Source organism: Rhea pennata, chromosome 27, assembly GCF_028389875.1.
Source record: "Rhea pennata isolate bPtePen1 chromosome 27, bPtePen1.pri, whole genome shotgun sequence".
In the NCBI taxonomy this organism is placed as follows: Eukaryota; Metazoa; Chordata; class Aves; order Rheiformes; family Rheidae; genus Rhea; species Rhea pennata.
In genome coordinates, this window is record NC_084689.1 from 536,988 (window position 1) to 551,881 (window position 14,894).

At 39.5% G+C, this 14,894-nt stretch overlaps 1 protein-coding gene across 2 annotated transcripts in view; it reads left to right on the forward strand.

Annotated features, from left to right (window-relative positions):
- The first annotated feature begins 40 nt into the window (after positions 1-40).
- PTBP1 (polypyrimidine tract binding protein 1) overlaps positions 41-14,894 on the forward strand; it is a 31,918-nt gene continuing 17,064 nt past the window's right edge. Inside the window, exons 1-2 of one of the 2 annotated variants that reach the window (XM_062596019.1) lie at positions 41-145; positions 4,453-4,483. In XM_062596019.1, the coding sequence (XP_062452003.1) occupies positions 138-145; positions 4,453-4,483 (39 nt within the window). In that variant the 5' untranslated portion in view covers positions 41-137. The remainder of the gene's footprint in view (positions 146-4,452; positions 4,484-14,894) is intronic. The other variant, XM_062596020.1, reaches the window with a different exon arrangement.

Below are 14,894 nucleotides of genomic sequence, written 5' to 3' on the forward strand. Positions count from 1 at the left end.
AGCCAATGGGGCGCTGGCACGAGTGAGGCGGGCCGGGCGGCGCCGCCATTTTGTGAGTCTATAACACGGAGCGGTTGGGCTCGTTCCTGCTATTCCGGCGCCTCCACTCCGTTCCCGACGGGTCTCCTCCGTGTGCAATGGACGGGTGAGTCTCCGCCGGCTCGGGGCCCCGCGCAGGCCAGGCGCTGCTCGCGGCCGGGCAAGGGACTTCCCGGACCCGCTCCCGAGCAAGGGGGAGGCGGCGGAGGCGCGGGAGCCGCGCCGGGGTCTGGGGCGGTACCGGCCGGGGGGGGGGGGGGGCGCCGAGGGCGCGGCCGGGTCGGGCCGCGCCGCCGCCGCGTGTGAGGCGAGGCGGGGGGAGGGGAGGCGGGTACCTGCGGCGCGGCGCGGCGTGGGGGGCGCGCGCGGCTCCTGGCGCGGCTCCCTCGCGTGTGAGGAAGGGCGCGGGGCAGCGGGGGGGCGTTGGGCGGCCGCCGCCCCCGCGCTGGGGCGCGGTGCTTCGTGGGCCCTTCCCCCCACGCGCGCGCACACACACACACCGGGGCAGCGCGCGCGCCGCCGTACTCCATCCCCCCCCCGCCCCACGGGAGGCTCGGGCGCGCCCGGGGGCGGGGGCGGCCGCGCGCACCTGGCTGCTTGGGGCGCTGCCGGGCGGGCGGCGGCGCGGCCGCTCCCGGCTCGCCGCTATTGTCTGGGCCTTCCGCCGCCGCGGGGCCGCGCCGGCTCCTGCTCGGCGAGCGGGCTTCGCTCGGCCCGCGCCTCGCCCCGGTCTGCGGGCGGCTGCAATGCTCTCCGGCGGCTCGGGAGCCTTCTGGCAAACAGCGTTTCCCTTGCAGCGTTACCTGAGACCCTTAAGCAGCAGTAGTAGAGCAGACCTATTTCCTTGCTTTCTTGTTTTTTATTGCTCAGTTTTTAAGTTCTGTCAAGTCAAAAGTTGCCTTCGTGATTGTTTGGCTCGTGCAAGGGCGCGGTGTTGTTTTTTCAGATTGCTTTTTTTTTCCCCTTTTTCTTTTAAGAGCACAGTTCTCTTGTGTTGGACAGTATTGGTTTCTCTTTAATCACCACTTCATCCAGTGTCTGTATTCGTAAGCGTTTGCTTTAAAACTGCTTTATAAAGGTAACACTATCAGAAATGAGGTCTCCACGTTTCTCTTGTCTTGTATGGTATATTTTGTAATGATCTGATTTCTCTGTGGTGTTATTTATTGAGAATGCAGGAATCATAGTTAAAAGAGAAAGTACTGTTAGAAACCTCCCAGGAAACTATTTTCCCAGAATCTTAAGTATGGGAAGCCAAACTAATGCCTCCTGTTGTCTTACCTCAGAATATCAGCCTGGTGTGCCAATTAGCATAGTCACATGTTAGGTTTTTAACCCATTGAAAAGTGCAGCTTCAATCCTATTTTCATGTCAGAAGTAACACTCGTGTTTTCCAGCAGTTTGTTCAGTAGATCAGATCTTTTACAAGTAAACTAGCTTACAGTCCTGAATGCAGTTCAGTTTGCTATGCTGCTTTTAAGAAGTTGCTCAACTTGAGAGGTATTTTAGGGAAAAAAAAAAAAAACTTCACCATATGAAACCATCCACTTTAATGTGAAAAATCAGTTTGTGATCAGCTGTGTGTTCAGTGTAGTTCCTAGGAAAGCTAACTTGTTGTGCACATAAACTAGTTCTTACTTTATTGTAGATATTTGAGTGTAACACAAGTCTTGAAATTTTAATTATTCATTACCTCTTAAAGATCTTAGTGCATGATATATCTCTGCATATGTTTACCCATGTGGAAGCTGTGCTTGTGTTGAAACTTCAAAAGTTTCTTCTGAAAATGCTTTTACATTTTCTGTCTAGTTGGCAGTGTGTGTGACCTTTCTGACTGTGGGTTCTTCCATCTATTTCTCATACCTAAAATTATACTTAGAGTTTTCCAAAATTCTCTTTTGAATAAGTTCTTTGTTAAAACATGCAAGGGGTTCATATAGAAAGACTGCTTTGGAAAATGCCTAGAGGCATTACTGGTGCTGCTTAATTTTTCTCTTGTTTAGTGCATTGGAAACATCCCATTCCACATAAATAGTACTTTTTCTAAAAGGCTTTATTACTTCTTTACTGTCTGAAAATTAGCAAAATACCAATTCCATCTGAGGTTGACATAGGACAAGAGAATGCGGCTTAAGAACTAATGGTTTATAGGGGGGAAATGTGAATTGAAAGTGTCCTGCATAAAAATACCTTAAATATTACTGGTGCTTGCTTCATGTTGTGCATCAAATAGGTTATAGCAGTATTCCAGGGTTCAATAATTTTTGGCAAATAAGAAAGCTCTTCCTGTTGGATAATTTTAAAAACTGTCCCCTGTTAAGGCTACTTTATGTAAAACATTTCCTGTGTATGAGGCCCACAGGAGGAACAGGAAGTAAGAGAAATTGCTTAGGGGTAAGTTTGAGAGTTTTGGAAACTGGAGAGATTCCTCATTCTTTTTATGCTTTGTTGGAAAGATTCAAGGTTATAAAAATCACTGGGCAAAAATGTATATATTTTAATTGGAGAAATATGTTCTTATAGAATATTCAGTAATGTTAATAAAATGATTATGATTCTTTAAATTGATTGTGTGCAGATGGGTTTAATTAGTTCATTACTGCTGGCCCTCAAAGTGTAGCAAAACCCATCTGTCTTCATTGGTGACCAGACACTAGGGGATTTTTAAAACCTTGCATACTCATACAGCATATTTTTTAACTAGCTCACTGAAAAGGAGACCATCATGTAGCTGCTTGGCAGCAGCCATTGGATTAGACTGCAACTCCAGCTGTAAATTGCTGGGTTATGATGACATGGCAGGTTGGTTTTGAGGAGGAAGTATGAGAAGCTGAGCTGGCTTATAGTAGTGCTATGGCTTATTTGTGAAGCTGGTGAAACATGAATGATTTAATAATAAGGTTGAGCAATATTTAATTGCCTGAAAAATCATTAAGTGTTGCAGGAGGGTAGGGAAAGAATAATCAGTTAGTTCAAGTATTTTGGCATTAAATCACTTGAATTGTAGAATTGAATCTTCCAGTTTTCATATTGCTCTTTAAAAATGACTGCCATGCCTTTTATCTGCCATGTTTCCTTAAAGTTTTTGTAGAGCTATTAGCGTGCCACATTTGGATCCTTTACTCTGAGGTCATGGACTGTGATTGTCAGCTATTGGAAAGATGGGAATCAAAACATGCAGTGCAATATATATTTCGAATCTGTGAACCTGTCATTTCAGCTATTTTTTTACATCATTGCTTTACCGTGGTTTGGAGCTTCTAAAAATACCTTCAGTGCAAAGGTATAACTGAAATTCTTTGTCTGTCTTGAACTTTACAAAAGTAGGTAATGTGATACTCAGGAAGGTTACTCTGGAAGGCAACTCTATTCTAGGTGCTGTTTGTTCCAATTCTATCAATGAAAAAAGTTGCTGTAGTAGATGTGTCTTGTGATACCATGTTTGCTGCTGGCAAGGGCTAACACAAGCTACTCGAGGTATAGCAAAAAGCTTTTCATTAGATAGAATCATAGAATGCATGTATTAGAATAACTATGCTACTTTTCATGTTGGTCAGTTAATCAGGAAGTCTCAGTTTAACAGGTTTAAACATATGTGCTAGATTTAATAATTACTGGAGGGGGATTCTTCATGTCTGTATTAGAAAAGCATGGTATTTGTTTTCTAGGTAGAAGTGAATCAGTGGAGTGTTCTGTACAGGCATACATCAGTCTGGGAGTTGCCTGGACCTCTTAATTGTGCTTCTAATTGTTGGACTGGCATTGGGCTAACTCCAGTGATGTTAGCATAGTTGAAGAACTGCTGTAAGCCTTGCACTAAACCTTGCACTGACTATTCACGTTTGGTTGAGGTGACAGTTCAAGCTCCATTTAGTCTTTGCTGCTTATTTGTGGTACCACTGGAATTACAGTGTTAATCTTTTTCACTGTTGAATTAATAACTTCTCTAGAGACAGCCCCTTTACATCCTAGCAAAGGTTAACTTCTTTAAATATAGGTGTTTCAAGAACTGTAGAAGCAAATGCTGGTGATGGAGTTGACTCTTGACACTTTGCCCTTGACTAGGGCAAGGTTCTGTTCTAATCACTTTGCATTCCTGTGAAGAATGCTGGGCTTTGTTAACTATGTGGGTTTTTGGTCCCCCTTGACCCCTTCCTCGACCCCTGCCATACAGTGGCAGAAAGAGCAAGCTCCACTATAGGAAGTGGAAGGGCTGCGGTTTTCTAGCACTGCTGGGTCTTGGGTCTCCACCATCACCATCTAATAATTTTTCTTTGTATAAACTGTCCTTGGCTCACCTGCAAAGACAACTGTGCACTTTGACTTGCTTTTTTTCTTACTACTGTAAACTATGCTGGATATTTGTGGCAAACCTATCTAACTTTTTAATCCTTTTCTTTCTTTTTTCTACAGCATTGTCCAAGATATAACAGTTGGTACAAAGGTAGGCACTTCTCACTTTTTCTCTCTTTTTACACTGCTCAACATCTGACTTAGTTTTAGCCTCACCAAATGTAGATCTTCAGCTTTAAAGGTTTGTTTCTGGTACCACATAAACTGGTTTTAACTAGAAGGTAACTTAGTTTTCTGTGCATTTAAAACTTTTATTATGGCTCAGCACTTAGCTCTTGGCATTTGGATGTTGATTATCAACTGTCAGGGAAGAACTTCATTGCATTTAGGAACAGCCTTTCCCCTACAAAAATGTGAAGCCATGCTTGTTATTTGCATACCAGACAATTCTTCTCAATGGAGAAATGTTGGTCCTTTCTTTTTAGGGAGCTCTTTTAATGAGAATTCCTATTGTTATATATCAAAAAAAAAAAAAAAAAAAAAACTGTACCATGAAAAACTGAGTGTTTAGTTGTTGGGTTTTTTTTTTTTTATCTCTTGCAAGTACAGTAAATATGACCTTTACCCTTCTAGTCTTGGTTTTGAAAGTGCAGACCTAGCCCTGAAAATCAAAGTGCTGACAGGAGCCTCGTTATCTGTGGTACATGGTAATAGGCTGTTGTGTTTGCAGGATAAAAGCTCATTCCTGTGAAATGCTAAACTGGAATGTGCAGTATAGACTGGCACTCCTTCGTGGATTAGAAGTTTTTTTTTATTTTACTTAGTGAACATTGCTGCTAGTGTTTTGAAAACAGGATTACAGTAAGTTAGCCCTGTAAGTTCTTTTTATTAGGCAGTATCTGTGAATGTGAGCCCTCAAAGTGGTAATTTGACAACTTTTTTAATAGCCTGAATTCTGTGTTAACTGCTTTGTTATTAACATAGAAATGAAGTACAGTTACGTGTGGAAACTTGAATAGAGGCTGGTGAGTTGATGCAAGTGTGTGATATGGCTAATTCTTTAAGTAGAGTTGAGCTTGTGTAGTATGAGCTCTGTTAAATCTACATAAGTGAATTAAAAGCATTAGAGAAGTTGCTCCTAGACAACAAATAGTTTTTAATATTGAAGGAACAAAATTAAATGTGACTGATGCTGTAAGCATAGATGTGTGTTAGTGTTTTGGGGTTTCTGAGAAGCATTAAACAAACGAAGGGGATTTATTTGACAGCTGCAGAAGATGGATTGTTGTAATGTTTTATAACATCAGTATCTGAGATTCAAATTAATTTTAGTGACATGATAGTGTCTGGTTTTGGTTGAGACCACTACCTGTAAGAGGAAGTTCAGTTTGTCATCAAAGAAGAAAAGCTTGAGTTTTGACAGTCAGGTTGGTTAATAGTTAATCAGGCCATGACAATTGTTGGACTAAGTCATCACTTGACCACTGTGGGACAGTTTCATACAACATCTTCCAGTAAGCAGATTAATCTAGGTAAGAGTCCCCTCAGTCAATTATAACAATGTGTAATCTCAAGTTGCTGCAGTTGTAAGAAGTTCTTCTACATAACTAAAGAACTTGACTAGGAAGCTACTGAAACTCTAATAGTGAATCTTGGAAAGCTTCAGGATGTGATGTTGTGTGCCTCATCGTTTCTGTCTGTAGGTGAGTTCAGTCACCTAGAAGAGAATAGTCAAGGTGTCTAAAACAGGGATTGGAAAAAAACCCTGTAGCACAGGACAGAGCTGTAGCTCCTCTTATGCTAGTTGTACAGTAGAGAGTGGTGAAAGAGATGCGTGCATTAAAAATGAAATTTGTCAAGAAAGACAAGGCAGGTTTTGAGGAAGCTGAAGTGAAATTTAAAGAGTGACAGAAGCAAAAAAGAAAGTTGAATCATCTCAATAAAGGTAAGTTTTAAAAATATTTTCAAAATGGTTGTGTATCTGTTTAAGATATTGAACGTGCCAAGGTAGTTCATCAAATACAAGTTCTTTAATGTTTTGCTATAAGATGTTATGTATGTCATGGATTTTGCTTTAAATATGCTTGAATCCTATTTACAAGCACAGTTAGTTACAAGGTAAAGAATTCTTATGCATGTATCCTGTACATGCCTGTGTACAGCTGGTTGGCCAATATCCTGCTATTCCTGTACTACTGAAGATCATCTGATTGCAGGATTCTTGTATGGAGGGGCATACAGGCTTTTTTCATTACTTTAGAAAGATGTGTAATCAAACCATGTATGCATTACTAGTTAAAAAATGCTTCTCTTGGTGGTAAGTGTGGACCCTCATTGGCTACAGCTCTTCTGAAATTGTTGTTGCTGTTGCTGGTTGTCTTCATTTCCTTTGGGTTTTTCCATTAAGTAGTTTTAAAGAGACTGTAGAAGAAAGTTTCTGTAATACCGCAGGAGCATTTCAGTGATCTCCCTGCTGAAATAATTTCAGAGATGGAGTGCTCTTCCTTCTAGCATCATTTTGTCTCATCCCTCAGGCGTCATTGGAACCACTTCAAGGATTAACTGATTTTTCTCCCCTCTCTATTCATCTGCCTCTGAATAATTGCATAATAAATTTATGTCATGGAACTACAGTTTTGTGCTCTGTTAAATTTATAAAACTCTTTAATGGAAACAAGATTCAGCTGGGAATGGAACTACCTTGCTAGTGTCCATTCCAAAAACTATTCTCACAAGAGCTTGCTGATTTGAGCTCTTAAAAGGAAAGCATGCCAAGTTCAGTTGGAAGACTGTCTTTAATCTGAAGTGTAAATTTATTCCTTCTTATCATGTATGTACAAAGAAGGCAGAAACAGTACTCTATCCGATTTATTAAGGTATTAGAGGATTACAGTTCCAAAAAGCTGTCAGCTGTCTCGATGTACTTTGTTAAGCAGTATTTTAGTAAGAGAATAATGGAAACCTTTTTAACTCTTCTATTAGTATAATTGGAATGCCCCAAAGCTGGGGCAATCTCAGACAAGCAGGAAAAGTGCCTTTAACTTAAGAAAACATAATTGAATAAAACATGAAAAACCACTGTACTGTAGCATTTTTAGTTGTCTTCCTCAGGTTAAGCTTTCCAAATTGCTGCAGTCTAACTTTGAAGTTAAAGACTTTGTAAAAGTATGTATCAATTCACTCTACTGTTTTAAAAGGCAGGGTACTGGTGCTTTTCTGAAGGGTTTTCTCCCATCCATAGTTTACCTATCATATGTGAGTGTATATTTTGTTCTTGAGTCTTTGCTATATTTATGTTCTGTAATTTAACCATTAAGACTATTAGTCTTCTAACTCCATAAATATTCTCATGATTTAGTTTTAAATCACTTTAATTGTAATGTCCGGTAGTCTTGTTTTTATCAGTTAGTAATCCAAGTAGCCATTTCAGGGCTTTGCGTTTAACCTGGTCTTCAGGCTCTTCAGTTTAAAGTGTATGGGTTTGCCCAGGAAGCACACTACAAGTTTGTTATAGGGCTCTTGATGCATAGTCTTCTGGAATGTCCTGCAGATTAGAAACACATGATTTAAGACTTCTTTCCTTCTGTAATTTCCTTACTATCTGAAAAGGAAGGAAATTTAGTCTTAAGTTGGAGGTACCGTATTTGGACTTCTAAGGTAGTGGGTCTGTAACAGTCTTTGAGCAGGACTGACTTACTAGAAAGTGTACGATGTGTAATAGTGTTAACTATAAGTACTGTTGCATCTTATAGATAAAAATTGCTTAAAAAGGTGTTCAGTAGTCCTATAGTGTTTTGATTAAGCTGAGCTGTTTGAAGGATGCATTTACAGAAAATCATAATGCTTCTTGAGACATTTGAGAAGTTAATTTTTAAAACAAGCTTTTCTAGAGTGTGATACAGGGTGACTGCATAGAAGTGATTTGTGGTCAAGCCAGGATCTTTGCCATGGGAACAGTAATTATGGCTTCAGGCAGTTGGCCAAGAATGTTGTGAGGAAATTCCAGTCCCCTCCTATGGCTTTAGCTAGAGGCTGCAACAAGCTGGCTCTTGTGGTCTTTCTATAACAGGCATGATCACACATGTAAGCCACATGTACTGAACAAGATACATGGATATTAGAAACTATTGGCAAGCATAGTGTAAGTCAGATTTGGCAAATAGCTCTATCTAATCTGTTAGATTTTAAGTGGCATGCAATCAGTTTTTATACACCTGCATCTTCAATTTATAGATAACTGCACTTTGAGGGGTGAGTGGTAAACCTTATAGTGGATTATAAAAACTGTTTACTTAACTTCAGCTTCTGTTAAACTGAATTACTAGTCAAAGCACAGATGCTAAGTAAGGTTGCTACCACAGGTTTAGACCTGGGTAAAACAGTTTGTTTACATCATATCTTAAACATTTTTTAATGTGACAGCTAGCTCATTTCCTTTTGAGTGCAAGTAATTTGAGCTATGACTTCTGTTGCTGATGAAAATGAAATTGAGACTTGCCAGAAAATGATCAGCTGATAGAATGTTTTCTTAACCCATTTTTATGTATTTGAACCTCAGACCTACTTTGCCTATCAACTGTGTTGACTTTAAAAAATACGGTAAGCATTTCACAGGCATGGATTTTACTTCATCCTTTTAATATCACTACTCACAAAGGTAGAGATCTACTCCATGTGTGGTCTCCCAAGGCAGTGACATCTATTTCAAGTGTTTGTTGTCAGACTAGAAAATATGGATGTGCTAGTGCCATGTTTGTCATCTGTTCAAACTAGCAAGGAGAAGAGTTGTTTAATTTCAGGTTTTATATGGGTCTGATGTGAGTGGGTCTCCCCCCCCCCCCCAAAAAAAAACCATATTAAGACTCTTGTAGAGTTCTGTACTTAGTTCAGCAACTGTGTTTTGGTAGTCCTGAGGTAATGGTTGCTTGTTGTTTGCCAAAGCCAGTTCTGATCATTATGCAATCATAATTTAGATGAGATTGAATTGGTGTGGAGTTCTTTCTGAATTTGCAAGTTCAGTTTGCTGTTTTACAGGTTTGTCACAAAATACTTTTTAAAGGGTTCTTTTCTTCCCTGAATTACTCAAGCAGTATTTTTTATGATAGTATTTTACAAAGTTTTACTAAACCTATCCACTGCAGCCTGATGACTTCAAAAAAACTCAAGGTTTGCTAATAGTTAAGTTGCAGCTTGGGAGCAGTATATGGTAAGACTTGGGTGTGTGCTACCCTACTGAGCAAGAATGACTGCATTACTTCAGTACTTAGAGTTTAGGAATTTGGGGCAATTTAAAGTGGCCACACCTTTTATTTGCTCAAAGGGGAGGTTTGTTTCACAGGGTGTCTCCATAGCAGCTAAAACTGCGAATGAAAGTTAGGGAGGGGCTGATTAGATGAGTGGGTTGAGGATTGGCTTTGCTCTAAAGCTTGTGTATGCTTAAGTTCATAATGCAAAATCTTGCATCCAGGATGTGTGAGCAATTGCTTATATGTAATAGTTGAATTCCTAAATGACAGTGGAAATTTAAGTCTTACATGAAACTACAGAAATGGTGCTGGCTGTTGCACAGAATCACGGAATGGTTGAGGTTGGAAGGGACCTCTGGAGATCGTCTAGTCCAACCCCCCTGCTCAAGCAGGGTCACTTAGAGCATGTTAGACCAGGGTGCATCCAGGTGGGTTTTGAATATCTTCAGAGGAGACTGCACAACCTCTCTAGGCAACCTGTTCCAGTGCTCTGCCACCCACCCTCACAGTAGTTTTTTCCTCATATTCAGGTGGAACTTTCTGTGGTTCAGTTTGTGCCTGTTGCCTCTTGTCCTGTTGATGGGCACCACTCAAAAATAGTCCTGCCCCATCCCTTTGACATTCACCTGTAAGATCTTTGTAGACATTGATAAGATCCCTTCTCAGTCTTCTGCAGGCTGAACAGGCCCAGCTCTTACAGCCTTTCCTCATAGGAGAGATGCTCCAGTCCCCTAATCATCTTTGTAGCCGTACACTGGACTCTCCAGTAGTTCCATGTCTCTCTTGTACTGGGGAGCCCAGAACTGGACACGGTACTCTAGATGTGAATATTGTGGCATTATCTATAATAGGAAAATAATTTTGTAAAGTGTTAGATAATTTGCAGCACTCTGACCAACTAACCTGGTTCCAAAGTGATGAAAATGTGTGAGTATTCGGTATTGCAGTACACATCTTAGTGGGAAGCTTGACACACTGGCTGTTCTAGGAAGGCAATAAACTAAACTTTGTCCAGACAAGAGTGAGGCTATAACTATTTAGACAGTCCCTAAATGATTGGTGATAGGTGTTTGCTAGCCCCAACTGAACAAAGCATAATATGATACATTATATATATGCTCTAGGTCTGCCAGATACACAAATACTTCCACTGCAGACTGGCTGCATCAGTGTGGTGTGCTGACTACTGGTTTGGATTTAATTTGATAAATGATGTAGGGATTTCTGTATTTGAATTAGTAAATAAAGTTCAACCATAAGCAATAGTGTATACTAAATTGATTTTTTTTGGCAACTCATTTTTGGGTCTGATTGGATATCAGTTTTTTCACAAACAGAGGACACAGAGGGATGGATGACACACTGAGATTATAATTGCTACTTACAGATCAGTGGGACAACCAATATATTTTATGTGTCAGTATCAAAATGCGCTATTAAAATCCAGCTCAGTCTTCAGTCTTTAGACTGAATTATTTTAAGTTAATGCTAACTTCATTAGGTTGAAGAGATACGAGACTGTCTAGTGTTCTTTAGTCAATTTTCGTGTGAAAAATGTGTGATCTGTTTATGACCTAAATTAGAGTGTTTCTTTTTACGCTGTGGTACCTTTAAATGGCTAAAGAGTGTTTGAGGCAGGAGGCTGAAGAGAAGCATGTGGAGGAAAATGTGTGAACCTTGCTGAAAATAAGTCTATGGAAGACAAGGAAAATTGGCATCATTCTTACATCATTCTTCCTAGTAGTATAAATTTAGTTCGACTCTTAGCTTTTGAATCTCAGCAAAAAATGTTGGCATGTAATACGATGTGTGAATGATGATGTCATCAGACTGGATTTCTCTCATTAATTTATTTGCAAAGTTACTTGAGTTGTGAACTGAAGTCTCAGATTATGCATTCTTTAATTCCTCTGGGATTTACTTGATGTGTTTGAGACAATATTTTCTGTACTTAAAAATTTTTACCTCTTATCAGAACAAAGGGTTCCTGTGAGCTTCTCTTCATGTTGGTGTGTAATTTTGTGTGTAAAATTATAGCGTACATACATAGGGACTATGAAAATGATACTTGGATGCTCAGTGTGGGCAAAGGCACTATCTATAGACTGTTTAAAAATTGATAGAGCTGTCTTAAGGCTCTTCATAGCCAAAGCCTGGCTGCTGCTCTGTGCTCAGGGAGTCAGGGAAGTGTGGTGGTGTTCCCCCCCCCCCCCCCCCCCCCCCAGGTTTTATGTTTGGATAGCCTGTGGCTTGCTGATCCTTTCTAATAGTTTTCCATATTCCCTCTCTGTTGTTGTTTTAATTTTGCTTTCAGGCCTTGACACTTGTTCAGAAAACCTTGACACTGGTCAAAGACTCTGCGGTTACACACACATTTAAATCTTTATGTATGGTCCCTAAATATTTGTAGAGACTTGCATCATAGTCTTATGTCCTGTATCAAAGCTGTATTGCTACTCAGTTTTTCAATTTATTGTTACCATGTAATGTATTACCTATTTCTCTTAAAAGTCATGTTTTTGCGGTCATTTAGTTTGCATTGTTTTCTAGCCTTTTGCCGAATGCAACTGCTTTATTGTAATCCTTTTTAAATGAGTCAGTGGATCTTAAGTAGATGGTGTGTTTTGAAGGGCAACTGTGAATTTCTGCAGTACTTCAGATGTGCTAAGACAATCTCTGATTTTAAGTTAAAATTTGGTCTTTTAGAATTTTCTTTTAAAACAGAAGACTTAGAGTTTATGAGCAGGAGTATTCAACATTATAACTTAAAATGTGAAATTTTAGAATTTTATCTTGTGGCCAACTTCCTTTCCCTCAATTCAGAAAAGGAACTGAAGTAGTTATAGCAAGACTACACAGAGCATGAGTGTTATTAATGTGGCTTGAGTAGTAGACCATTTTGAAACCATAAGTGCAGCAGACAAAAGGAAGCTGCTGTCAGAAATACTCACTGTCAGTATTTTACCTGTTAATTAGTGTGGTTGATCAGTGATTTTTTGGAAACAAATAGGCTTACCCTGAATGATTTGAGATTTGACAATACAACTTTTTTTTAAAAAGTGATTTGTTTTCTGTGAAAAAGGAAGATTAGATTTGTTAGTTAAAATGAAGACTTATGTAGAGCAGTATTACTGTTAGTAGGATGTTGCTTCTGTTTATCTCTTACAAAAATACCAGCTGTAAAAGCTAACCAGAAATGTCAACATAGACTAATGCCTCCTGTGAACAAGAATGTTAACTTCAGAATGTAAGGAATTGCATCTTGAACCAAGCACAACAGTCCTGGGCCTCTTTATAATAGTTGGGGAATTAAAAGATACAAAAATTAATGGTGCAGTAATGATTGGAGAATCCTTTATGGCATGTGAGTTACAGGGAGCAAATAGAAGAACAGAATTGCTTGGATGTATGTTTTTTTAAAAAAGAAACCACCACAGGTAGTGTTTCAGAATCAATAGCTTTTTGGTTTGGCTTTTCAAATATAATTCAAAATATCCAACAGATAAGCTACTGGTTAGGAACTCTTCTTTAAAGTCTAACTTTTAAAAATAACATCAGGCTCAGTTTGTTTTTCCTGGCTCTTCTGAAATGAAATACTTGGTGGAGAGCATTTGAATGTATTATAACATGTTCTTAAAGCTTATTCATAATGGGTACAGAAAGAAAACGGTCTGGAAGGAGAACTTGGTGACAACTGCAATGTAAAGACAGTTGATTGATACCTGCTCTTGCTGAAGTTCTCCATACTGACTGCAGACTGAGAGCCTTTCTATTTTCAATTTACATTGGGTTAGATCATTCCACAAAAACTGTCACTGGATATTTCTTACAGTTACCTGAGATAAACAGAGTAACAGTGTGAGAAATGCTGAAGGAAAATGCAGTAGCTGTTGCAGTTTGATTCTGTTCAAGGAAGCTTACCAGCACTGACTCATACTGTGTGACTGTGGTAGTATCATGTAACTGATGCAATTCCTTGCTGTGCTAAGTATGTTTCTCTTTGGCTTGTACTTTAAAAGCCATTGTTTTAAAGGGAGTTCAGGTGGGGAATAATTCTGTTAAACTGTTCAGTAGTATGTATGTAGTGTCTGTAAACTTCCTTGTGTAGATAAGAGACCTTAGAATAATTGCAGTTTTACAAATGCTTCAGTCTTCCCTCTTCATTTGCACATACTTCCAGCTGTGAGGCTTACAAATTGACTGCTGCTTCTTTTGATGTCAAACAGTCATCCTCCTCTGTCTCCTGACTATGGTCACAGCAGGCAGCATAGAATGTCTTGAAGATAAGAGGGGAGTGGATTTGAAATTGTACTCTTCCATTAAAGAAACACTGACATGTGGAAACTAGCAGCAGTAAGTGTTCCTATTTGAAGCGCATTGCGAATTTTTAAATATGCAAGAAAATGTTTAAAATAAGTCCTTAGGAAAGTTTCATTCAGGAAATTTAAATTCTTTCCATAATGATGCAAGTGTTTGTTTTTCCAGTCTATAGTTTCCTAGTCTTGCCTCCATGACAGCCACAAGTGGTTTGTTCTCCTAGTATTTCCACAATGGATCATAAGGGGTAATTGAGTGTACTTGCATAGGCACATTGATTCATATTAGAAGTGTCTGACTTGTGTATGCTCACAAGTATACATACTGTTATTTAAGTTCTTATTTAAAAAAAATCAAGGCCCACTATGGAATGATAGTTTCAGTCTCTTCAATGATCTTTTTCTAGGTTGGTAAACATCTGTCTGCATTTGTAGGTTGTTCTTTTAAATAGCGACCATTTGTAACCTATGCCACAAAATGTGAAGCTGTACTTGTATGAGCATTTTCAAACTGGTAGATTTCTTTCTAACCTTAAGTTATGCATTAATTGAAGTAATCAGGAGGGGATCTCTGACTAGCTTGCCTCTCTGTACTTAAAAATCCCAGGGCTAATTAGAACAGGTGTTAAGGCCAATTGCTAATTACTAGTTTACTTAAGCTAGAACAAGGAGACATTGCTGGATGATCCACTGCCTCTGTAGAACCTACCCAGTGCTTTGCAGATGACCAGTAGTAGCACATGAACTGTGATTTTTTTTTTTTTTTTTTTTTTGGAACCTGTCCTAGTTCCTCATACTCATTCTGTACATCAAAGTCCTTGAGTTTGTCTTAGAAGAGTTAGCAGTGAGTAGTCAAACAAGAAATTCAAGACTGAAAAAAATTAAGCTGTTTATAAGGTATCTCTAATTCAGTGTTCTGGGGCTCCTTATGTGACCTACTTTTCCAACCTGTTTACTGATAGAGTAAGCAGAGAGCTTTTGTTGTTGCACAGATACTGTT